General features: G+C 42.8%; 1 protein-coding gene and 1 pseudogene across 2 annotated transcripts; both read right to left on the reverse strand.

The window, feature by feature from the left end:
- Positions 1 to 262: 262 nt before the first annotated feature.
- On the reverse strand, positions 263 to 25,374 carry LRRC66 (leucine rich repeat containing 66). Of its 2 annotated transcripts, none has more exons than XM_004326203.4 (4): positions 24,882 to 25,374; positions 15,046 to 15,215; positions 8,069 to 8,258; positions 263 to 6,549 (listed from the first exon to the last, which is right to left on the reverse strand). In XM_004326203.4, exons 1-4 carry the CDS (start codon positions 25,372 to 25,374, stop codon positions 4,676 to 4,678), a joined length of 2,727 nt encoding a protein of 908 aa, XP_004326251.1. In that variant the 3' UTR covers positions 263 to 4,675. The 2 variants fall into 2 exon arrangements, with proteins under 2 accessions (XP_004326251.1, XP_033712888.1); XM_033856997.2 differs by having other exon boundaries at positions 8,069 to 8,261.
- Positions 8,217 to 13,510, reverse strand: LOC117312456 (dr1-associated corepressor pseudogene; annotated as a pseudogene).
- Positions 25,375 to 25,655: the final 281 nt, after the last annotated feature.

Genomic DNA, 25,655 nt, shown 5'->3' on the forward strand with positions numbered 1-25,655 from the left:
CAGGTCTCCTTGGAGAGAAGCTAATTTCATTCTTGGGGTAATAGTCTAGGCTGACTTGGAACATTTATAGCCAGAAAGTAATGATGCTTTAGAAATTCAGAAGAAGGACACAGAAACCAGCTTAAAGGGGGATGCATTGACCAAATTGCAACAATTTGAGTATCAAAAAATAAAAATAAAACAAAAAAATTATGGTAATTACAACATATTGAGTCATGAAAAGCCAGAGTCAATAACGAAATTCAAAGAAAAATAATGAGAATTTTCTTTTCAAGTAACGTGTTATATTTATTCAAAGGAGCGAAGATGTTATTATGTTTAAGCGTACGAATTGCCTCAGGATTGCAGATACATAGACACACAAAGGCAGACGAAATACTCGTCGGCAAAAGACTGAAAAGATTTCTAGCCCAGGTTCGGGATGTCCTTGTTCATTCTGGCAACCGAAGTACATTTGTTATATGTGAAATTATAGAGTCCACAGAGCCTTAAAACTCATTAACACTTTCATTGCCCACATCACCTAGAATTTTCAGATAGCAGTAGAACATTTGAAAAATATAAACTGGCTGACGTTTATGCAGAAACCATGTTCAGATAGCCACAGTTCTTGCCCTCAAGTTCTCATGAATATAAGATTTTTCAGGCAACAGAAAGATGGCACTCTCTCCCCTTTACTTATTAGTGGATAGGCTCGTGAGCCCTCCTGCTGTTAAGTCTGTGGCCTGCCACTTACTTTATTTGATGACATGGTAATCTAGTATAAAGCACTAGTGAAATTCACAGGCTATAGGAACCCCTTCTTCCCCTCTCACCTGCATCTCCCTTGGGTCTGAAGGTACTTCAAAGAAAACTTGTAGCTTTGAGTTGAATGGATTTTGTCTTTCAAATAGACTGGAAATATGGCGATATCTCTTAGCTTGCATTTATTTGCCGTTTGGTGGTTCTAGCGGTTATTCCTGGTTGTTACTCCCTGGATTTTCTCCTTTGCCCTGCATGGCCACTGAAAAGAACTGGATGAATCTTTCCTGAGGAGTGAGGGAGAGGCCTGAGGCCTTACACATTGAACCATTCTAGAGGGTTAGAGGAAAATTTTGTCAACATGAACCAAAACTGACTTTATTGAACCTGAAGGGTAGAAGATAACATTAAAAAGACAATTAAATGTGGCACTAGTTGCTCTTCAAAAAAGAAAAGATTTTAATGTTTCATACGTTGGGTTTGCAGCCATTAGTCTAAGTTGTATTTAATAGTTTTAGCAACATGTAAAGGTAAATTATGCCAGGGATTTTTTGAATGTTTCTTAGATGAAAATATGCTATTATGGAATTGTTAGGCTGATAAAAAATTGAGTTACTCTGCTAAAGAAATGCAAAAAGACTTATCTTAATGAAAAGTGTGATGTTTCAAAGGTCATTTGTGTAAAAATAGAACTAGAGACATAATCCAAATAAGTGAAACTACAACAGAGGGGGAAATTGGGGTAAAGGAGATCTATGGAACTTAGGTAGTTTAAAGTCTGAGTCAATTTGGGGGCAGACCCCAAAGGTGAGACATTTTGGAAATCTGGAAGTAGCAGGCCTCAAATCTCACTCCCATCAAGCCGTGTTAGCCAAGCCTACAGCAAGGCGTAGTGAGAGGGGTTTTAAAGTTTTGTTTTTACCAGTGCTTGCTGAGACACAGAGCTACTAAACTGCGATGCCTGTGATGTTGATGCCACATTACCAGAAGCTTTTGTTTTGGAAGTGTGAACAAAAACAAACAAAAATAGTCAAAACTGTATATACTTTTTTCTCAGTGCTGCTGAAATAGGCATTTTTCACTGTATAAAGTAACTGCTAACTCTGAGATGATATTTCGGCTTCGTAGACTCTATGCGGGCACTGAACTTCACCCAGAAGTTGGATGTTGGCCCATAGAAGAGTCTCTAGTAGATCTCAATCAAACCACGTGAAACTTCGTTTTCTCCAGAATGCACAGCAGTGCAGTGGGGGCCGAAGGAAGGAAGGAAGTGGTCTGTTCTACTTGGGAGGAATAAGCCAAGAAAGGCTCATGGAGGAGGTGACCTTAAACAGTGTCTCGAAAACAGCAGAGATATTTGCCAGGCAGATGAGGCAGGGCTTAGCAGAGAGGCCAGATGTGCCCCCAGATGTGAGGAGCAGGTGGGCAAGGCGTGGTGGGGTGACATAGTCTGGTGTGTCTGTAACTGTGGCTTTCAGGAAGGAGGTAGGGCACAGAGAGATAAATGCCACATGGAAAGTTGAATGGAAAGCTGGGCCGGGTCACTGACATCCTTGTGTATCACACTAAAGAGTTTGTTTTCATTCATTTATTTAATAAATCCATCTATCGAGAACCTAATAAATGCCAGGCCTTTAGGAGACAAGACACATTTTTGTTGTTGTCGCTCTCACAGAAGTAGGGGTACAGAAGGGGCAGACAGACATTAAATCAATAATCACACAAGCAATTATTTAACCTTGCTTGTGATAAGCTCTCCTCTGAGAAGGACAATGCCTGTGTAAGGAAAGAGTGTGCAACAGGGAAGTCTAACTTAGTCTAGGGGGTCTGGGAAGGTTTCCGTGAGGAAGTGACAGTTAAGGCTGGGACCCAGGTAGGATCTACTGAGCTAAAGGGGGGCTTGTTTGGGTGGGCTTGTTGGGTGGGGTTGTTAAGAGCATTTCAGGCAGATGTGAAGTGGGCAAAGGTCTGGAGACAGGGAGTTATGCGGTGTCTAGAAAAACAGAAAAGCCTGCAGCCATGTAGACCCTACTCAGGGGAGCCACGTCATCATACTTGGGTTTTAGGAACCACCCCCCTGGCTGTAGCTTGGGGATAATAAAGGCACGTAGGACTGGAGGTAAAGAGACCAGTTGGTGTGTTGTCGTCACAGATCTGGGGGGAGTGTCGAGGTGAGACTGAAGCTGGGGCTGTGTGGACCAAGAGGATGGAATGGACTTGACAGATGTTGAGGGGCCAGAAGTGGCTGCACTCAGTGCAGTGAAGAGAGGAAGACTCCTGGGTTTCTGGATGGAGCAGATAGTGAAATGGAACTCGGGGGATCAGACTGGGTGGATGGAGAGGATTAGGGGTTGCTGCTGAGTTGCACTGTAGGCATAGGCATTGCTTGGTTAGAAGTGCCCACGGGGATATCCAACAGGGAGCTGGATGTGAGTGTAAAGCTCCAGAAAGATTTCAGAGCCGGAGATACGGAAGCAGGAAACAGCAGCAATTAGGTGATGGTGGAAAAGCCATGACAAGTGACACCTCACATGGGGAAAGGACATTGAGTGAGGAGACAAGGATGTCCAGGACCAAACCCTGGGAAACGTAGATATTTACCAGGCAAACACAGAAAGAGGAGGTAGAAGGAGCCTGAGAGTGACCAGAATCGTAGAAGAATCAAAAGCAAGTACGTGCTGTATGGTCCCTATTTGCCCAAATCTCTTCTCCAAATTGACTTTCTCCCCCTCTCTGTCCTGCTCTGTGGCCTGGAAGGCTGACCGCTGTGGACTGCCCTCTGGCTTGCAGAGGTCAGCCACTGGGAGGCTGGAGGGTGAGGAGAGAGTTCAGGTGGTGATTCTCGTGGCTTCCTCCTACTGGACAATCGATTCCTGGTGGCTGTGTTCCTCTACCAAAGGCCACAGCTCCTGCTGTGCACCCGGAGCTGCAATTCCCCTTGTCTCTTCAGGCCTAAGTGTGGGGAAGGCTTCCCCCTATATATTACTAGCCTTTAGGTCCTTCACCTTCCCTTACTAATTTCCCTTCATCCTGTCCGGTTCTTTCCAAATGGTTCTTTCACTAAACTCTCTCTAGTCATCCCTGTGTCTTGCCGTCTGGGTCCTGCTGGGATCCTCACCTTTACAGAGTTGTGTCACAAAACTACAGAGAAAGAATGTCAAGTTGGGAGTGGCCGACAGTGTCCAAAGCTGCAGAGGTTTTACCTGATGAGACCGAAGAGTCCATGCATGTCCCATGGGAGGTTGTTGGTGACCTTTACTGGCATGGGTTAAAGGAACGGTGAGCTGAAACCTGACCACGGTGTGCTGGTGTGTCAACAGACAGTTGCTGACTATTCCTTGGAGAAGCCTAGCTATAAAGGAGAAAAGAAGGTGATATTCTGAGGGAGCAGCAGGGTGGTGTTTCCGTTCTTCAATGTGAATGTTGAAGGGACTTGAACATGCTTATAGACAGCCAACAACCATCAGGTTTCTCTGGGTCTGCATTTGAGTATAAAAATTAGAATCATCTTTTCCTAACTGCAACATCATCAGTGTTAAGTTTTAATGTAAAATTTATTAATTGGAACCTTTGATGTTCAAATATCTCAGTGCTTTCCTACCTAAATGATCTATGTCTTGTGAACGGTAGTTTTATATTAGAATTAACTAAACATAGGGAAGAATTTAGAGAATCAAATTCACTGATTCGGCTCTGAATGTTGAACCCAGTCTCTGTCACTGAAGTGCTCCCGTGTTCTTAGTGAACTGGTTTCATTTGGAAGCATCTGTAATAGTGGTACCTGGCTCTTGACACCATCTTCAAAATACCCCTCCCACCACCCCACCCCCTTTCACACTGAAGATCTGGTTCGTCACCAGAGGAGTGTAATAACTGTGTTTGGCTTATAACCTTTCTGGAATCACTGTCCTCAAGGGGACACACGAACCCCTCATCAGTGCCCATTCATGTTGTCCTCTTCAGAAACTTGTCGTGAGGGTCTTAAGTTTTTCCCCACAGCGATCTTGGAAGGAATATTGCTTTGAGCTGTGTCTACTCCCTGAACGTAAGGTTCATATTTACAAATGTCTGCATCTCCTTCACCACAGGCACTCTCATCAGGATCTGAGGGGACTTCAGCAGAACATGTTGGCGTTTGTGGTAAAACATCTACATTTGAAAACTCCAAGTCTCTAAGTGAGCATTGCCACTCTGCTGCCTTGGATTGAAGAGCTGTGACATAGTCGTCAATGGACATGCCTGGGATCTCATCACTGCAAGGACTGTTGCCCGGTGACCTGGGCAAGGTCAACGGATCCTCAAATATATTGGTGTTAGAGCCACTTTCCGGATGAGTCGCGTCCAAACCGTAGTCTGGATCAGAAATGAGAGTTTTTCCAGAATGATGTTCCTGATTCTCACATTTCCCCAGAATCTTCTGGAAGGCGATGCTGTCCTCAAGACTCTCTAATGACACGACATTGTCCCTCCTCTCCCCCGAGTCCTCATCCCCCAGGGGCTCGTTGGCTCTGCAGTTCTCCTCACCATGTGCCTCTGCGTCAGCCACACTTCTCCAGTCTTCTGAACTTGTTGAACTTAGAGTAAATAAAGACCCTTCGTCAGAATCGGTGTCCAGCTCGCACTGAGCGTCAGGCGTGTCCTTTTGTGCTAGTTCCTTGCTAGCAGGAGTCACATGCAGGTCATGACCCCACCCCGGAGCGAAGACGGGTGGGGACGGGTCCGTGGCTCCTGGGTCATTGAGCGTGGCCGCTCCGTAGTGGGCGAGGGGCTCTTCCTCGTCACCGGCGCCCTCGAGCCTTTGCTGCTGTGCGCTTAGCACATTCTCCTTAGAAAACTCCGAAGGGCAGTGTGGACTGCCCCCTCTCCCCTCCTTCTCTCCAGTCCTCAGAGCTTTCGTACGAGCCACCATTTGGGAGAGAGGCGTGGTCATTTCCCTGGGGATGGGTGGGCCTAATTCGTTGGAATCCTCACAGATTGAGCCAGGGCTTGTCTGTAACCTGGCAGCCACGGCAGGGATGCCCACTGATCGCTCACCGAGGGAAGCTTCCCCGGCCACAGTGTCATAATTTACTTCTCCAGGAATATCATACCTGTAGATGCAGTCCTGTCCCGCCGGCATTAGTTGGGTGTCATCAGCATTCGGCCATCCGCGGAGAACGGGCCGGGCTGCACCGTGATTTGGGAGCGCGTAATCCTTCCCGCTTCCTGCCCCGGTGTGGTCCCCGCATCGTTCTCCGCCCTGCCCGCCGCCAGCCTCCTTTCTGCTCGGCGCCAGCGTTCTCGCAGGAGTGACAGCCGCGGGTGGGGCTTGGTTCTCACAGAGGTTTGGATCGTGGAAAGTTTGGCGCAGATCCATCCTTGGCCGCTCCATGTTCCCTACAGCTTTGATCTCATCGTAGAAGCCCTGGTTTGAATACACGTTCCCTGAACCTGGACTTTTTTTCCGGCATCTCTGTTGCCACAGTCTGTCCACATAAGGCCTCGCAAAAGCCCCCAGGCAGAAAGCCACGAAGAACGTGATGGACACTGACAGACAGACGGCCAGGACCAGGTCCTGGGAAGCGTCCTCCCTTCTGCCAGCAGCTTGCACATCCCCGGTGCTCCTAACCCTTCCTGGCAGCCGCCTCTCCCTGTCACTGGTGTCAGAGCCCGCAGGGTCCTTCTTGCGCAGAGTGGAAAAGCGCACTTCCCAGGGCCTCTCAGCTGTGCTCGTCGCGAGGCTTCTCGTATGATTCAGATTAGTGCGAGGAAGGTGGGTCTCTCTGGACACGCGCCTTGTGGGCGTCCACCAGTATGCCTCCTCCTTCCCTGAGAGTGGGGGTAAAAGCACACGCTGAGTCGACACGGGAATGAGATTCCAGTGGTTTAAAAAGCATCTGTGGGCTTCCCTGGTGGTGCAGTGGTTGAGAGTCCGCCTGCCGATGCAGGGGACAAGGGTTCGTGCCCCGGTCCGGGAAGATCCCACATGCCGCGGAGCGGCTGGGCCCGTGAGCCATGGCCTCTGAGCCTGCGCGTCCGGAGCCTGTGCTCCGCAACGGGAGAGGCCACAAAAGTGAGAGGCCCGCGTACCGCAAAAAAAAAGCATAAATAAAAAAAAAAAACCATAAATAAATAAATAAAAATAATCTGTGAGTCCTCAGTCCTCGTCTAGCTAGATTTAAAGTGGGTATTACACGATTAGCAGCTTTACTGACTGATTGCTTCATCGGTTGTCGATGCCAACAGCATGTGGCAGGCTCTGTGCACGCTTACGTGAGGCTCTCAGGCTCGGGTCTGCTGCTCCCAGGCCCGGGAGACTGTGTTTCTTAGGCTTCCTGACTGACTGCTGCCCACAGGAGAAAGGAAGCCAGTCTGTAGGGACAGCCACATTGCTCCTCCTTTCTCCACAGCCTTCCCTTACTTACTGCACATTTACGAGAACATTCCACCAACCCTCTGCAAAAATCGGCCTTGGCCACACCTGTGTTTGCTATATCACTTCCTCACCATTCCTCGGTGCTGGCAAACGGCAAAAATATTCGGGTTTCTCTGCTGGCTCCTGACATTCTGCCCTCCACACTCGGAATGCCCGTGTGGCTCTCACAGGGCGATGAACCAAGTGTGGCTGACACCATTAAGACTTCTCTCTAATCTTCATGGATTTCTCCTAAACCTGGTAAGCGTGGCCATGTCTCTACTGAATAGCAGTCCTGAATAGAACAGAGGCCAGGACTCACTTTTTAAAAAATGACTCTTTTTTTTCCCCCCCCAGTTAAGAGTTTGAGAATTAGCCAAGATAGTTAATAGTGTGCGTGTGGTGGGGGAAGCTTTCCAAAATATTCAGTTGCAGTAACATATTCTAGCAGTTTGGGAGAGTGGCAGGGAACAAATCAAAGAAAAATATACTTTTGAAATATGTGTGTTTTGTGTATGTGTAGGATTATACTTTCAGAGGGTTAGCCAGCATTTTAAATAATTATGTTTCAAGTTTTAGAAGTCCTTTCTTTGATCAGTTATTTTATTAATATTTGGGATAAAAAATATGACATTTGGGGGCTTTAGGGAAAAATTCTCTCTTTGTGAAATTTCTGGTTTTGACCAAAGCCAGTGATTTCTGAGCTAGCTGAACTAGGTTTCTCTGACCACGTGAAGAAACTCGTTCATGAACTGAGGAGAACAGTTAGGTACCAATGATTTTTCTGTGATACAGCCCAAGGATGATTAATGCCATAGGTCAGCACTCTTGCTTCTGGGGGGACTGTCATTGTTTCAAATGAGACTAAATTTTTCATGTCTCTTTTCTGTTTAAATGGAACCATTTCTGAGAGAAGAGGCACTACTGACTTACCAACAGACTTGTTGCAAATTGCATTCCACTTTTTTCTCCAGGATTCAGAAATAACATTTTGGAAGACTTCCACGCTATAGTCACACTGCCACTGGTTAACAGCCAAGTCAGCCTCCAGGTGGGGAAGTTCCAGAGCCACGATCATCATCGGCAGAATGGCGGTCAGAGCATTGTTGCTGAGGTCTACAACCTGCTTGAGAAGAAACAAATTGAGGACAGTCTGTGAATAAAGACATGTGGAGACAAAATAAACTAGTTACAGATACTGTCTATATCTCTATGGAAGCCATACGAATTTAGCACTGATTTCAGAGTCAGAATACTGGGTTTAATTCTCTGCTCTGCCCCTAAGGACTCTGTGAGACTTGGCAAATTGTTGACTCTCAAGGAGCCTACCTCCCAGGGTTGTTCTGAGGATTAAATGTATGTGAAAACTTTAAGTATGGTGCCTGTATTAGATGCCCCATCACTTTCCCTTCCTTCTTTCCTATGAACTGTGATTTGTACTGTTCAATATAACCTAGACTCCCCGTTGTTGTCAAGGTCTGGAATTAGAGATCAGGTCTCGAATGTCTAGAAGCACTGTGATCTTGAACGTGGCAGGAGATACTGGATGATGAGGACAGAGAGCCCAGAAGAACTGTGGTTGACTAAAAGTGGCAAAGAGAGCTCTTTTGCATCAAGTATTATCTTAAAGGTAATAGTACATTTCTCTGCATCCATGGCTATTCAGTATAAGCAAAATGACTAATTTTCCTAGTCTCATCAGAAATGAAGGGGAAACTGGGGAACAAAAAGGACTCAGTGACTCTAAAAACACAGAGTAGGATCTGTGAAGCTGGATATGGCGGTGGTGTGATGTGGCCAGGACAGCATAGTTAGGTGTAGCTCTAGCTACCATTTGCAGAGCGTTGCTGTGTACCAGGCATCCTCCTGGGTGCTTTACATGCATTATGTCTATTCCTCCCAACAACTTTGTCATTTCCTCCTTTTTACAGAGGAGGAAACTGGGCTAGGTCACAGTATATCCCATATAATCCCTACTCCTGAGGCTTGGTACCAGGTGCGCAGAAAATAATGGAGGAACGAACGAATGAATGAATGAATGAGTGAATGGCAGAGCTGAGATCTGATCTGGCTCCGTAGCTGTGTGCCTTCCACTCCAGAACACAGCCTCTCGGAGCCTGAGCTCCCACTGCACTGGAGTGAAGGGATGCACAGAGGAGGCCCGGAGCGTGAGCCACCAGAGTGGGGTCATGGGGTTTGGGAGAAAATCATAAACGCAAACCTTGCTGAAAAGTAACAAAGAGGGCCATGGATGAAAACCATGGAGGCTGAATGTGATTCAGGTCAATTGTTTAATAAACATCAGGGAAAAAGCAGCACTGGAATCTTGGGTTATATAAATTCCTGAAAAGAGCTTTTACTCAGACAAATACTCAAACAGCACCATAACCAAGACTCAGTAGTGAGGGGGACCTTTGCACTGTTGAGTAACCAAGCACTCTTGACTCCCAAGGGAAGGCTGTCAAAAATAGGAAGTAGGAGACTGGGACCAGGAAGGAAAAAGAAACCCCCACAAAACTTTGCTTTGGCCTGGCCTTGACTAGGATCAATAGTTTTCTATGTACCCCCGCCTCAACAAAAGGGTGAAATATTCTAATGTTTTTTAGGGTATTTTCTTCTTAGTGCATGTCTGCATTTTTTTCCCCATCCTAGCAGCTGTTATATTATAAATCACGAAACTAAAAGCAACACAGAAGAGAGGACAGAGAGCTAATCAAATGATGCAGGAGGAATCATTTCTGAGAAAAAATTAAAACAGAATAGTCCAATTTGGCTAAAGAAGTGGCCATCCACTGTCATTTGAAAGGAGTGTACGTTATAGAAAGATTGGGAGAAGCATATAATGTTGCTAACGATCACTGCTCTAAGAAGAATGGCAGAGGAGAAGGAATGCTTATTTGAAATGCCAGTGAAACATTTCATTCTACCTCCACATGATGATGAATTTATGCTTTGAGAAATCTATCTGGTTTCTGAAAAGATTTCCACGTGGAAAGACATGTAATATAAAATGCAAGTATTAAATACGTCTCCTGGAAAAAAACCCAACTACATCCATGTTAATATTCGACTTTCTGGTACCAAATATGCTCATCATGTTCCCAAAGAAGTTTTTAGAGTTATTGCTGAACAGGCAGAAGGGTTAATAGAGAAGGAGAAATTGTATGATTCTGGGCGGCTCAGGTAATTTAGGATTACAGATGATTCAGAACATTCTTGGGCTTGTTTTTTAGTTTGCCTGTAGCATCTATGACCTGTGAGCTGCAGAAGACTTATAAAGCACAATGAAAATGCACAGGAAATAAAACAGGCATAGGGAAATTGCACATACAAATATAATCAGTATACAATATGCTAAATGAGGTTCCCAGGCAATCTGACGGCCTGTTTGTGGTGAACCGAGAGCACTGCCAAGTTAAGTGGACTTTCTCGTCTGCTCTGATAACTACGACGGCAGACAGGTCCCCAATAACCTGCCCCCATATTCACACCATCTGGGTCATCTCCTCCCCTTGAGTATAGGCAAGACCTGTGCCTCTCTTCTAACCGACAGACCATGGCAAAAGCAATGGATGTCCCTTCCACGATTACATTCCATAAGACTGTGATGTTCTTGCTAGCAGACTCTCTCCTTCGGGCTCTGAAGCGAGCTGCCATGCTGTGAACTGCCCTGTGGGGAGGTCCACACGGCACAGAACTGACGGCAGGCTTAGGCTGATAGCCAGTAAGGAATGGCGCCCGAAGCCCAGTAGCCCACGTGGAACTGAATCCTGCCAACAACCACATGAGCTTGGAAGTGGATCCTTCTTCAGCTGGGCCTTCAGGTGAGACTCCAGCCCTGGCCAACACCTTGATTGCAGCCTTCTTTCCCCCCTTTTATTATTATTTTATTAATAAACTTTTTAAAAATTTTTATTTTTTTTTTACATCTTTATTGGAGTATCACTGCTTTACAATGGTGTGTTAGTTTCTGCTTTATAACAAAGTGAATCAGCTATACATATACATATATCCCCATATCTCCTCCCTCTTGCGTCTCCCTCCCACCCTCCCTATCCCACCCCTCTTGGTGGTCACAAAGCACTGAGCTGATCTCCCTGTGCTATGCGGCTGCTTCCCACTAGCTATCTACCTTACGTTTGTAGTGTATATATGTCCATGCCACTCTCTCACTTTGTCACAGCTTACCCTTCCCCCTCCCCATATCCTCAAGTCCATTCTCTAGTAGGTCTGTGTCTTTATTCCCGTCTTACCCCTACGTTCTTCACGACATTTTTTTCCCTTAAATTCCATATATATGTGTTAGCATACGGTATTTATCTTTCTCTTTCTAACTTACTTCACTCTGTATGACAGACTCTAGGTCTATCCACCTCACTACAAATAGCTCAATTTCGTTTCTTTTTATGGCGGAGTAATATTCCATTGTATATATGTGCCACATCTTCTTTATCCATTCATCCGATAATAAACTTAAGAACAGCTCTAACTTCTCTCTCTCCCCCAAAGCAACTAAACCCAGCTAAAAGCGGGTGTGGCCTGGGGGGCAGAGGGCGCTAGGAGTCGTAATCCTCTTCATCCTCTGCCTCAGGTGCTGAGGGGCCCAGGGGGTGGGGTGCTGGGGGCAGAGGCAGAGTCGAGGTGAAGGGCATGAAGGGTGTCAGGGGGGCTCTGGAAGTGGGCAGGGAGGTGGCTGGCCTGGGATGGGGGCAGTGGTGTCTCTTCTTCCCCGTCAGTATCTGTATCCTCAGACATCCTCCTGCTGTGAGCCTGTCCCTGACAGCTTCTTGTCTTTGCCTCTACTTCGCATCCCACCATTCTTCCGGCTGCTGCCTCCTGACTTCCGGCCCCTGCGGGGACCCTTGTTCCCACCCATGTGGTTGTCTTCCCCATCCCCCTACATGTTAGGCACGGATGCCACCAGATCCTTCAAGAAGTCAAACTGCGGCTCCAGCTCAGTGCACTGCTTCCGGTGGGATGTGGTCACGGTCTTGGCGTTTCAGGACTGGGTCACCGGCAGGCTTTCTTCCACGGTGACTCCAGGAAAAGCTCGAGCGCCCGACAGAGGATGACAGGCACAGCCGCCGCCACCTTCCCAATCTCTTCATCCGTCTACACGATCTTCTTGATCCGGGCCGGTGGGAGCCACACGTTGTACCTCCTCTTGCTCGGCGTCTCGGGGCCTCTCTGGCTGCGCCGGGCACAGCGCCACTGCCCGCAGCCTCCCGGCCCCTGGGCCTGCTCGTCGCCCACCTGCCCTCCGTGGTTTGCCTGCAGCCTCTTGAGACACCTTCAGCAGAGGCCCCAGGCAAGCCTTGCCTGGATTGCTGACCTCAGCAATGGATAACTAATACACCTATCCATGATCATTATCTAGCCGTTCGTTCCTTTGTTTATTCAACAAGTGTTTGTAAATACATGGTATGTACTGGACATATGTTAAGCATTAGAAAACAAAATAGACATGATGTATGTCCTCAAAGAGCTCACCGTCTGGTAGAAGGGTTATGGGGATATAGGCATTAATGGCTAAGCCATACCTAGAATGAAATAATTTCAGTTTCCATACGCGCAATATGGAAAAAGCATAGTCTACTATACCTGTGTATAAAGGGAAACTAATTCAATCTGGAGACCCAGGGAAGGCTTCCTTGAGGAGTAGTAAGAGTTAGCTCTTCCAGGCAAAAGGATCAGCAATAGGGGAGGGCTTGGGGTGAAAACTAGGCAGGAATGCAGTCAGCAAGGGGAGGGTGGCTTGAAATGAGGCTGGGGGGGCAAGCAGGGGCCAGGCCCTTGTCGTGAAAGCTTACAATCAGATTTGTATGTTAAAATAGTAGAGCTGGGCTTCCCTGGTGGCGCAGTGTTGAGAGTCCGCCTGCCGATGCAAGGGACACGGGTTCGTGCCCCGGTCTGGGAGGATCCCACATGCCGCGGAGCGGCTGGGCCCGTGAGCCATGGCCGCTGAGCCTGCGCGTCCGGAGCCTGTGCTCCGCAACGGGAGAGGCCACAGCAGTGAGAGGCCCGCGTACCGCAAAAAAAAAAAAAAAAAAAAAAAGAGTAGGGCGTCGCAACCACTTTAGAATTTCTATACGTAGTCTACATTTATAAAGGGCTTACTGTATTCCAACTACTGTTCAAAGCACAGTCTATAGATTAAAACATTTAATTCTCACAAAACTCTATGAAGAAGGAAGCAACTTACCTCCCTTTTACAGATGAGAAAACTGAGGCACAGAGTGATTCGGTAACTTACCCAAGATCGTGTGGCTGGTGAGGGGCAGAGCCTAGGTTTAAACTCAGGCAGCTGGCTGCAGAGTCGACCTCCCTCACTGCTGCGTCACTAGTCTCCAAGAGAGGACGGGCTTGGAGGGCCATTCCGGTTGAAAGGGGCAGGGGCGAGGTTGGGCATTTGTCTTGCAGCTATGCTATGGCTAGTCCAAACTGGGATGTGCCGTAAGGGTAAGATAGTCTGCCCTCCATATCCGTGGTTTCTGCATTCTCAGATTCAACCAACCATGGACAGAAAATAGTTTAAAAAAAAAAAAATGCTGACTGTTCCAAAAAGCAAAACTTGAATTTGTCCTGCACAGGCAACTATTTACATAGCACTTACATTGTATTTACATAGCATTTACATTGTATTATTATAAGTAATCTAGAGATGATTTAAAGTATATGGGAGGATGTGTTTAGGTTATACGCAAGTACTATGCCATTTTACATAAGGGACTTGAGGATCCACAGATTTTGGTACCCATGGGGGTCCTGGAACCAATCCCCTTGGATACCAAGCATCAGCTATACACACAGGGCTTTGAAGACTTAGTATGAAAAAAGAGAATGGAAAATATCTCATTAATAATTTTTACATTGACTACATGTGTAAAAGATAATATCTGGATATATTGGGTTACAAAATATATTAGTAAAATTAAATTCACCTGCTTATTTTTACTTCTTAAATCTAGTTACCGAGAACATCTAAAGTTACATATGTGGCCCACATTATGCTTTATTGGATGATACTGGCCTATATAAAGAATGGGGGTGTGTGGTGCAGGTTATGGGGACAGGGGCTTCAAGCTTCGCCTAAGCCATCTCTAGGTCCTGGTGTTTCTAAAGGAGCACTGAGGGGAGATTCTACAATATCTCCCCATAGAGGAGGAGAGAGGAGGAAGGGGCTAGGAGGAGACGGGGCTGAAGCTGGCAAAGCTGGAGCAGGGCTCTAGGGGTTACTCACACTCCCAGCTGTCAGGACCTCGGTGAGATTCACTGCAGGGTGCCCAAGAGACAGGCACCATGCCTCCAAAATGTGACGTCGATCCCCCCAACCTGGCTCTGATGTTTAGAACTGCGTGTGGCACGTGGTAAGTGGGAGGCAAAGATGAGTTGGTATCATTATGATTTGTACCATTCTGTGCCCAATTTTGGTGTGGAAGCATCAGGGTCACTTGGCCTTCAGAGGCCCATGTGGTCCTGGGCTCTATGGGGTGTAGAGCCCATTTAGGCCCATATAGTCCCAAATTGCATAAAACCCGAGGGACCTTTGACTGACCTTGTAGTTCAGGGAGGGAGCCTTGCTAATAACTGAGATTTAATTTCTTGCCAACTGGTAATTGGAAGCTTGGAGTTGGGTTTAATTAGATTTAGGAAAAATAATGAACCAATCCTTGCTGCTGAGCCTACATGTTCAAATAAAATGTCCACATTCATGTCCACTACTGAGGCCTTGGATTTTTGAGGCAAGAGAGAGACTTCAGCTCTTTTAGGGGCATCTTAAAATAGACTTATATTTTTTGATTGGTAGCCAGTACTACTGGGCATGAAGAAACTCTTCAATGGAAGTATTCTTCTAATAGAATTGCCTATAGTTCTGCATATTAGAAATATTATAAACACTATTTTCTAACCTGTAATTTTTTTAGGTCCTTGAAGGCTTCTGGATGAATTCTGAATATCTTGTTGCTCTTTAAATGGAGGCTTTCTAGTTGCAGGCAGTTATGAAAATCAGACAAACCAATTTGCGTTATCCCATTGAATGACAGATCCAAACTCTGTAATGACTTCAGTTTCCACAGCCCTGTTAAAATTAAAAAGCAACTTGAAATATAAATTGGTGGTACTTACTGCAGCATTGTCTGTAATGGTGGAAAACTGGACACAACTTAAATGGTTCACGACAGAGAAATGGGCAAAGGATGGCTATATCAATACTACAAAATACTGTGTAGTCTTAAAAGAGAATGGGATAGATCAACCTGAAATAACTGAACAGGAAGGAAAAGTTAAGTTGCAGGAAAGTAGAGTATAATTCCAATGTTCTCGGGAAAAAAAGGCCACATGCAAACATACACACATGTTTCAAGCGAGCAGAGAAGAAGGCCTGGAAGGAGATGAACTAAGCTACCAGTGGTAGCTACACTTAGAAGTAGGATGGCGGAGGGAGGTGAAACTATGCTTCGATTTTATACACTTTTGAATTCTTCCTTTGAATGAACATGTACTAATTTTATAATAAAAGCATCAATCAAAAATCTAACCTTGATTGAATGAAACGGTAAATATGATACTTGCTTATTTGATTGAACTATGGGTAAAACTGGATGATCTTGTTATGGTTATAGAGGAAAAAAGTTGTTTTGATACTTTATTTACATGGATGAATTCTTCCCCTTTTAAGATGTCCTCCTTCTATTTTGTAGTTGTATCCTTTAACTACTTATCGTTGATATTATAACTATTTTTTAAATATTTTTTAAATATAAAATAGGGACCATGAGGGACCATGAGCTCACATCCCTGTACAGGTCAGGCAATTATCATGAAAATGTTAAGAAACTTCTTTCATATCAGCTTCTGTGTTGCATTATTTTTCTCAAGAAAAATATAATATTTTTTTAATATTTTTTTATAACAAAGGTAATATGTTAGAGCTAGAGGTTTTAGTTTCCGGCAAAATAATACAATTGAGTTTTGGTCTCTGCCTTTGTATTTCACTTGATTCCAGAAGTAACCATGAGGCCCATTTGGCACTGAAGGTAAAGGTTGAGAATGATGTACCAGCCGTAGCAGTCTTCCAAATCTGAGTTCCCATATGAGTCTCACATGGAAGCCCTGCATTTTTACATTTCCTTCTGCTCTGTTCTCAACACATAGTCTGCGTCTTTAACAAACGACTACATAGCAGATCAGGTTGGTTCAATTCCAGAAGGGTTTATTCCTTGTCTACTATCTGCAAACGATCAGTACTTACTGTAAGACTAATTATGCAGAGACATGATGACCTAAATGAAATGGCTGCACATCTATGTTCTCATTTGCTCATTTCAGCTGTGCAGACTAAGCAAGAGACCACAAGGACGACAACTCAGTCGAAATATTATGAGCATGGTACTTAGTGCTGAGGACAAAGACAGCGGACAAACTTTGCGTCTGGTTGCGTGATAAGACACACACACAAGAAAAAGTTGTTAGTTATATAAAGCAGTTTTACCCCCACTATTGACTGTAAAATAATTGTTGTTCGTCAGCCTCTCCATCAGATGATTAGTCCTTTCAGGGCAGAATTCACACTTTTGTGAACACTTGTAATGCCCAATATATAATATACATTCAATAGGCTAGAAGTCACAGTGTTTGACCTGCACAGAGATTTAAAAGTTGTTGAGCCAACATCAAAGATTCAGTACGAACATGTACATTTCTAGCTTTTCTTGAAAAATAAGTCTCAACCGGCACAAGATATTTGGCTGGAGCTGAATGAGGGCTGCCTGCTACGGATGGGGCATGCACTTATAGAAGAATATGATGTCTCTATCAAAAATAGGAAGACAAAGGATAGGCCAAGAAGCCTGCATGTTTAAAAAAATGAGAGAGGGCTTCCCTGGTGGCGCAGTGGTTGAGAGTCCGCCTGCCGATGCAGGGAACGCGGGTTCGTGCCCTGGTCCGGGAAGATCCCACATGCCGCGGAGCGGCTGGGCCCGTGAGCCATGGCCACTGAGCCTGCGCGTCCGGAGCCTGTGCTCTGCAACGGGAGAGGCCACAATAGCGAGAGGCCCACGTACCGCAAAAAAAAAAAAAAAAAAAAAAGAGAGAGCCAAGGCTGAGATTCAGCCGGCATATGCTGGTGAGAAATACTTCCATATTGGTTCATAAATAGCTGCTGCTGAGCCACTGTGTGTTGCCCCGCCGCGCTAGGCACTTTAGTCTATTCTCCCTTCCCCCTCCAACCCCCAGCAGGATTCTGCTTCATCATTACAGCCAGAAGGCATCCAACTTGGGAACCCAGGCTAAAGGCCTCTTGTTAAATATTTTGAATATAAGCTCTGGAGAAAATACATTTCTTTCTGGACTGAAGAATATTCCTACGTGTTTTAATACGCAAATGTATGGGTCTTGAGAAAAAAATGCAACACAGAAGCTGATATGAAAGAAGTTTCTCAACATTTTCATGATAATTGCCTGACCTGTACAGGGATGTGAGCTCATGGTCCCTATCATATCTAGTACTTAATTGAATTGAATAAGTACCCCGGGAGTTCAGTGGAGAGGGAGACCATGTCTAGTTTGGTCTCTATCAATGGACAGGGGGGTGTTGAAATCTCCAACTGTAACAGTGGATTCGACATGGAGCTGGACCTTGCAGGACCTTCTCAGGGACAGTCCCCTGTGTCCCTGGCCTCTCATTTGTAGAAAAGCTTTAGCCTCCTAGGGCTTCCCCAAGTTCCAAAGAGCAAATTCAATCACAGAAGTGACAAAATGTAGAAACAAAGGAAAACAGTCAAGCAAGACAAAATAATAATAGTTTATAAAAATAGAATGACCATATGGTCCAGCAATCCAACTCCTGAGAATATACGTGGACAAAACTATAATTCAAAAAGATACATGCCCCCCTGTGTTCATAGCAGCACTGTTCACAACAGCCAAAACATGGAAGCAACCTAAATGTCCATTGACAGAGGAATGGATAAAGAAGATGTGGTACATATATACAATGGAATACTACTCAGCCATAAAAAAGAACGAAATAATGCCATTTGCAGCAACATGATGCAACTAGAGATTATCATACTAAGTGAAGTAAGTCAGAAAGAGAAAGACAAATACGTGATATCACTTATATGTGGAATCTAAAATATGGCACAAATGAACCTATCTACAAAACAGAAACAGACTTGTGGTTGCCAAGGGAGAGTGGGGGAGGGAGAGGGACAGACTGGGGGAGTTTTGGGTTGGTAGATGCAAGCTATTACCTTTAGAATGGATAAACAACAAGGTCCTACAGTATCGCACAGGGAACTATATTCAGTATCCTGTGATAAACCATAATGGAAAAGAATATAAGAAAAGAATGTATATAAGTGTATAACTGAGTCCCTTTGCTGTACAGCAGAGATTGGAACAACATTGTGAATCGACTATACTTCAATTGAGAAAAATAATAGTTTAGCTATAAAAAGAAGTCAAAAAGACCTTTAGTTCCTCCTCAAGGGTATAGATAATATCCTGAGTCATAGTCTTGAGCTGTTTTGCAGATACTAAGACCCCACCAGGTGGAGGAAGTTAACTGCATGCTGACCCCATGAGCACATAGACCCCATGGTTGGAACCAGAAGGCTGATGATTCCTGAAACATCACCCTGTTTCTTTGCCATCAACCAATCAGAGAATTACGCATGAGCAGATCACACACCCTGTGACCCTCTCCCTCACCCTGTCTTTAAAAACTCTTCTCTGAAAACCATCGAGGAGTTCAGGCCATGTGAGCAAGAGTTGCCTGTTCTTCCTCGGCACCCTGAGGTAAATGCTGTCTGTGCTTTCCTTCACCACAACCCGGTGTCAGTAGATGGGCTTTGTTGCACATCGGGCCAGCAGACACAAGTTAGGTTTGGTAACAGATCTGCTCACTTCTCTGTACAGTTCTGTCAGGTTTTTCCTCACATATTTTGACAATCTATTGTTAGGTGTATTCACATTAGAATTATTATATCCCATTCAAGAACTGATCCCTTTATCATTAAGTAGTGCTTTCTTTATCCCTGAAGTCTCCTGTGTCTGAAATTAATATGGCTACTCCACCTTTCCTTAGATTTGTGTTTCTCTAATGGCGAATCTTTCTCCATCCCTTTAGCTAGCAGTTTTATTTGTAATACCAAAAAAGACAGCCCAAGTGTCTGCTGACAGGTAAATGAGAGTATCCACACAATGAAATTCTACTCAGAAATAACAAGGAATGCACTTTTAATACATACAACGACATGGGTGAATCTCAAAATAATTATACTGAATGAAAGAAGATACATCAAAAATAAAAGAATGTGTTGAACGATTGCATTTATATAAAATTATAGAAAATGCAAATGAATCGATAGTGACAGAAAGAAGATCAGTGGCTACTTGGGCAGGGGAGAGATGATGGGTGGGAAAGATCGACTGCAGAGAGGCATGAGGGAATTCTGGGGGGTGATGGACAGTTATCTTGATAGTGGTGATGGTCTCACAAGTCAGTGTGGTTCAGAGAGCCAGAGGACAGACCAGAGCACCCAGAACATGGAGAATCAGGGGTCTCCAACATTATACAGGCCTACAGAAGTATGAACTGTAGTGCAAGATTGTTGGTGAGCACTCTGAACTTTATACAAACTCTGAACAGTTGTAGAAAGAGAATGAAAATCACCTTCGGTTACTCATTGTACCAGAAATCAAGGAGGTGATGACTATTATAGCAAAGACTAGGATGGGAAACAGAATTAGATACTCAGGCTGATCAAATGGCCCTAAAGGAGAACTAACACTTTTTGAGCACCTGTTATGTACGAGGTACAATGAGAGATGTTTTATATATGTCATCACTCTGTGTGTTATAGTTTTTACAAATGCTATCTCTAACCCTCACATCAACCCTGTATATATCACTATCTCCAGTTAAAGATAAGGACCAGGAAGCTTTTATAGGTTAAGTGACTTGCTTAAGGTCAATACACAAGCAAATAGAGTAATACAAGGCGTATAAAAGATAAAGTAAAAGAGTAACTAGGAAGAGTGGGACCAGAACATGCCCAAGCATGGGGGGGATTTTGAACATGGAGAGTTATAAGAATATCCTCTTATTTGATTCCCTTGTTAATATCAAGCTAAGATCCCCAAGAAGAAGGGAAACTTCTGCACAAGGGAATTAAGACTGTGAAGTTCAGTTACTCCTTCCATGTGAAGATTTTCCTTTTACTTCCAATTTTAGAGAATTAAGGTGCAATGTTATTAAGAGAACTAGTGGAGTCCTGCAAATGACCTTTTTGTTTGGCGGTCTCTCAAGATGGAGTTGGAAAATTTGGGTAAACTCTTCTATGACACTTGGCTGTGGTTCTCAATAAGAGAATATGTTCTTTTACATATTTTGCATGGCGAATCAATGTTGAGGAGTATTCAGGTGAGTGAAAGAGGTTGCGAGGTGCATTAAGAGCTGGGGCTTGGACATCAGAGAGTACATTTTATGTTTTGAGAGAGTCCAATGTTGGGAGAGGCATATGGAGGCGCTTTTGTGGAGATGGGATTATTTATTGAACTGCTTTCTGATGATCACATAGGCAGGGATTTGATAAGCCTTTGCATTTAGAACGCCAGAGGCAGTTTCATTATTTCCAAGAAATTATCTCAGTGTCTATGAGAAAAAAAGGCCACAGAGGGCATGCCCAGACATTACACCATCTTAGAAACATTCCTTTGGACGCTGAATTTCTTAAGTGGTCTCCCAAATGTGATAATCTGATAACATAAAATGATGATATTCAAGGGTTATGGCTTCAAGTTCAAAGAGTATTAGGAATTGGAATGGAGTCTGGAATGATCCTGGATAAGATATTTGAGTCATAAAATCAGCCCCTTAATGTGGTCAAATTTATATAGGTGAGCCAAAGACCTTGACCTCTTAGCTTAATGATATACATTCATTTTGTTACTTTAGAACCTGAATTGGTTTTGAGAACATTGGTTATTGGTACTTCCATAATCCAAACAGTAATCAGGATGAAAGGTTTAATTCCCTACAAATGAAGAGTACAATATACTTTTTTTTCAACAATACGCTGGTTATGTTTTTTTCTCCTCCACCAGTTTCAAAAATCAGGTATTATTTCATCTCATTGACAACATATTTATCTCTTGGATTCTGGAATTTAGTATGTTAATGTGAGGCTGTCACATCTGGTCTTTCAACCTAACTGGAAACTCAGTAAGATGTTGGTGCTGATACATTTTCAGGCACTTTGTGGGCACTCCAGAAATACTGTTTGATGAAAGTGGGATCGTTTAACTGGAGACCAATCCCCTTGTTTTCAATTTTTTTAAACTGATTTTTCCATTATTAATGCTGTACTCCAAGAATATGGGAGGAATATGGTCATGAAGGTTAAATTCATGGCTGGCTTCTGTTTTGTGAATTGCATTGGCCAGTACCTCCTCTGGGTGTTTTCCCAACATGAAGCTTATTGGTAACATCACAGCTGATCAGCATCAAGAAAGGAAATCAGCTGACACTGAGCTGGTTAGTCAATGTGATCTTTCACCCTTACAAAAATGGGCTTTCCACAGTCAAAGCAACTTTTCACTGGCTCTATAAACTGTCACCATATTAAGATACATGAAACATGATTTATAAAGGTGCTATAGGCCAATTGCTTGACTGCTGCTTTCTGAGAAATCTCTAATCATTATCTTTAGATGAGTGCAAACACCTATGTAAATAGATACAAATGATTCTCTGCTTATGAATTATAGTGGGCTAGGAGTCACATCTACTGCAATAATTATTTAACATTTTAAAAGATAACTTGAGATTCGGACAAAAACAAATTTATCATTTGTTTCTAAAAGACTGTTATTCTCAATTTGTGCCAAGAGTAATAAGAACTAATATTTGCAAAGTACTTTAGAAGTTTATGAAGTACTTTTCACATTTTAATAGCTACTGTTTATGATGTCAAATACTGTGTTAAGTTAGGTTCTTAAGATACGTCTTTCCTTTAATCCTCACACTTCTGAGTAAATATTACATTATCTAGACATTTCCTTTAAAAAGGCGTAGGATAAAGGGATCAAAAAAGAACAAAGGTCAGGAATAGGATGGCATTTCAGGGAGCACCTCTCTTACCAGCTTTTTCCCTCGAAAATGGGATTTCAACGTCAGAGTTACCCAGCCATAGTCACAGAATCATAAAATGGGGACAGGACGCCAGAGGGGACTCTAGTCCCTAATAAGAACTGAAAGTGTATGATGATTACAGGGAAACAAACCCCAAAATGCTATGGAGAAAAGAACTCTGAATTACATCCAATTAGATTCAGGGCTTACAGTGGACCTCCATCATCAATCTGTTTCATTCATCTCTCCATTTGCTAGAATTCCATTAGAATTTCAGATAAAGGATTTACTCATTTCACATCTTTTTATCCCCTCCTTTGCAAGCTTAACATATTTCCTGATATTCTGGGAGGTAGAAGTTTAACTTGGGAAAGGAGGATGGGACTGCATCTGCATTTTATAGGGATATCTGGTCCTTACATGAAATGTATTCATCCTAACCTCCAGTTAGCTCTGGAGAATTCATCTGCCTTAAGGAGATATAGTCAGCGTTTCTCTATCTACTGTTATGGTGGGATAATATCTTGACATATTAAGCTTTTACCTGTCTCTCTTTTCCTTGTGTCCTTTCTCTCTGTTCAAGCAGTAAGTAAAAGCTCTGTGTTAATTGTTCCAGGGGAGGCACATGGCAAGGCAGAAAGCAGAGGCGAGCAGAGGCGACTACAAGTCTTTTTGGCTTTTGTTTTCCAAAGGCCTGAGTCTTTAGAGGAAAGGAATTTCTAGATCTAGATAGAGAGTTTTGAAGAAACAAAAGCACGTAAGAATTTTCTACAAACTGAAAGACTGAAAAGAAACATTCTCTGGCTAGAGGGGGTAAGGGACACACACACCACACACCACACACACCACACACACACACACACACACACACACACACACACACACACACACTTTGATGCCTTGTCAGGGTATAAGATTCTAGAGCTGCGGTATAAATCTAGGAAAAGATAAAGGAAAGCCCATGAAAAACTGATGTTAAGTGTAAGTACCCATACATCCCACCACAACTGACGCTAGCAAAATGGGGGCTCCGAATCAGAAACTGTGCTGAGTTATAAACAGTAGAAGGTTATATCTCTAGTACGCTTGAATTTGTGGGTTGAGATTCACATCTACCATACTCGTTAGAAAACACAGTTATATCATGTGGATATGTGTAGCTTTAATGATGTTCGTCAGAGTTATAGCAAACAAAATGGAAATAATCTAAATGTTGTTTGATTGAACAGATTATAATATATTAAAATTATTCAACTATTTAAAATATTATTTATGAGATTGCTTAATTATGTAAAGATGTTCAAAATATTCTGTGATATAAAATTATGTTATGAAATATTATGGACAGTAAATCCAATTTTGAAAGAAAAATATATATGTAGGCATAAAGAATAAACTTGAAGAATACATATTACATGAGGGACTTTAATGTTTCCCTTTAAATTTTTCTTTAATTCCTAATATTTTACAAAAAACAGGCATTCCTTTTGTAATAAGAACAATATGATAAAAATCATAAAATAAAACGCAATTAGTTTACACTTTGCACTGAAAATACTATACACTGCTTTTATGGGAAAGTTCAGGGAGAGAAGACTCCTGTCCTTCTCACACAATTCTGCTGCTGTGGTGACTGAAATAGTAGTCCCTTCACCTGCCAGGCTATTATAGTCAAAATTATGCTTAAAACAAGATACTGGAGAAAGAGCAAAAAATAAATGAAAAAACAAAAAAATAAAAGCATGAAATGAAAGAACTGAAAATGAGAAAAACTAAATATGCATAATTTGAGATGGAGAAAAATGAGAAAATCCTTACACTTTCTTTTTTTAGCATAAGATCTTATATAAAGTAAGTACTTAGCAAAGAGTGACCAAGACTGAAAATAGACAGGGAAAGGAAACTGTCTAGCACTCCTGAATATAAAAAGGAAGCTCTGGCTTATGAATCTGATACATTTTCTAAATAAAACATTGGTGGATTAGTTAAGGAACTCCAAAATGTAGATTATTGAGTGTTGGAATGGATGAGAATTTATATTTATAGGAGGGTATGTGGAGTTCTGATAAGGAGTCCTACTTTGATTTGATAATAAGGAAGTTTATATATAATATTAGCATATATGTAGTCTACATTTGGAGGAAAACCAGATAAGAAGGTGTAAAATGTATTCTGTAAAAATAAAAATTATAAATATGGCAACACTTAATTTGCATTGTTACATATTAAAAGTATCTGAACTACTTATTTCTCAGTGCTTTTCTGTAATTAGTAAAAAAAAATACATAAATCAAAGTAGGTAATTTAAAATCACACATTATTATTTAGTACTTAAATACTTCCTAGTATCTCTTGACAAATCTATATAAGATTAATGTAAGTTATAGCAATGGGAGATTAAATTACATTGACTTTAAATTCCACATATTATAACTTAAAATTCCACTAAGAAACTCCTTTTATTATATTTGCTCTGATCCAACTGCTTTACTTTCAGCTCTTTCCTTGAAACTGAAAACAAACCTGGAATTCTTATTGACATAAAACATTAGCTCTCCACATACTCATTGTTTCTTGGTCTAGTCCATCTTTTAAAGTTGTACTTACCCTTGGGAATGTCACTGAGTTTATTTCTTTGAAGAATGAGCAACTTTAGAAATGGAAGCCCATTTCTCAAGCTGCCTCTCTGGCGTTTCACCCACAAGGACTTGAAACTGAGTAGATCCAATGACACGGAGCGAATAGCGTTGTTGCTGAGGTTTAATATTTCCAAAGCACGAAAATGTGCAAGAGAGCTTAAGGTTATTTTCGATATGAGATTGTTACTGAGGTCCAGGTGTCTTATATTCCATTCTTCTTTTTTCATGTGAGTTTGTAAGAGAACCCTAAAGAAACTGGAACTTACATCCACTATGGCTGCCATCTGTGATATGTCCACAGGTGTTTCATGCTTTCCAGCAAAAGAACAATTTGTCAGAAGATATCCATTCCATTGGCACTCGGAATTGAATAAAATACTTTTTCTTGATGGGTTTGTCATTGTGTCAGTAAAATAAAGACCTATAACCATGGTAACGACTCTGAGACGTAGGTTTTTCATAATGCCTGGAGAAAGAAAAATTGACTTATTCAAAATAACTTATGTAAAAACTAATAGCAAATAAGCAGAAATTTTAATTTTCAATTTAAGATTCAGGAAAGTTATCTTGCCTTGATTGTCAATTTACACGGATGTTTGATTTCTTAGACAGTGGGGCAAAATGTAGCTACCAAAATGGTAAACAGCTATAGTGTAAAATTACATTTATGCCACAGTTTTAAAGAAAGAACCCCTCCTGATTTGTCAGAAAATGTGTACTCACTTGGACCTCACCTGTGTCT

This window comes from Tursiops truncatus, chromosome 5, assembly GCF_011762595.2.
Source record: "Tursiops truncatus isolate mTurTru1 chromosome 5, mTurTru1.mat.Y, whole genome shotgun sequence".
Classification (NCBI taxonomy): Eukaryota; Metazoa; Chordata; class Mammalia; order Artiodactyla; family Delphinidae; genus Tursiops; species Tursiops truncatus.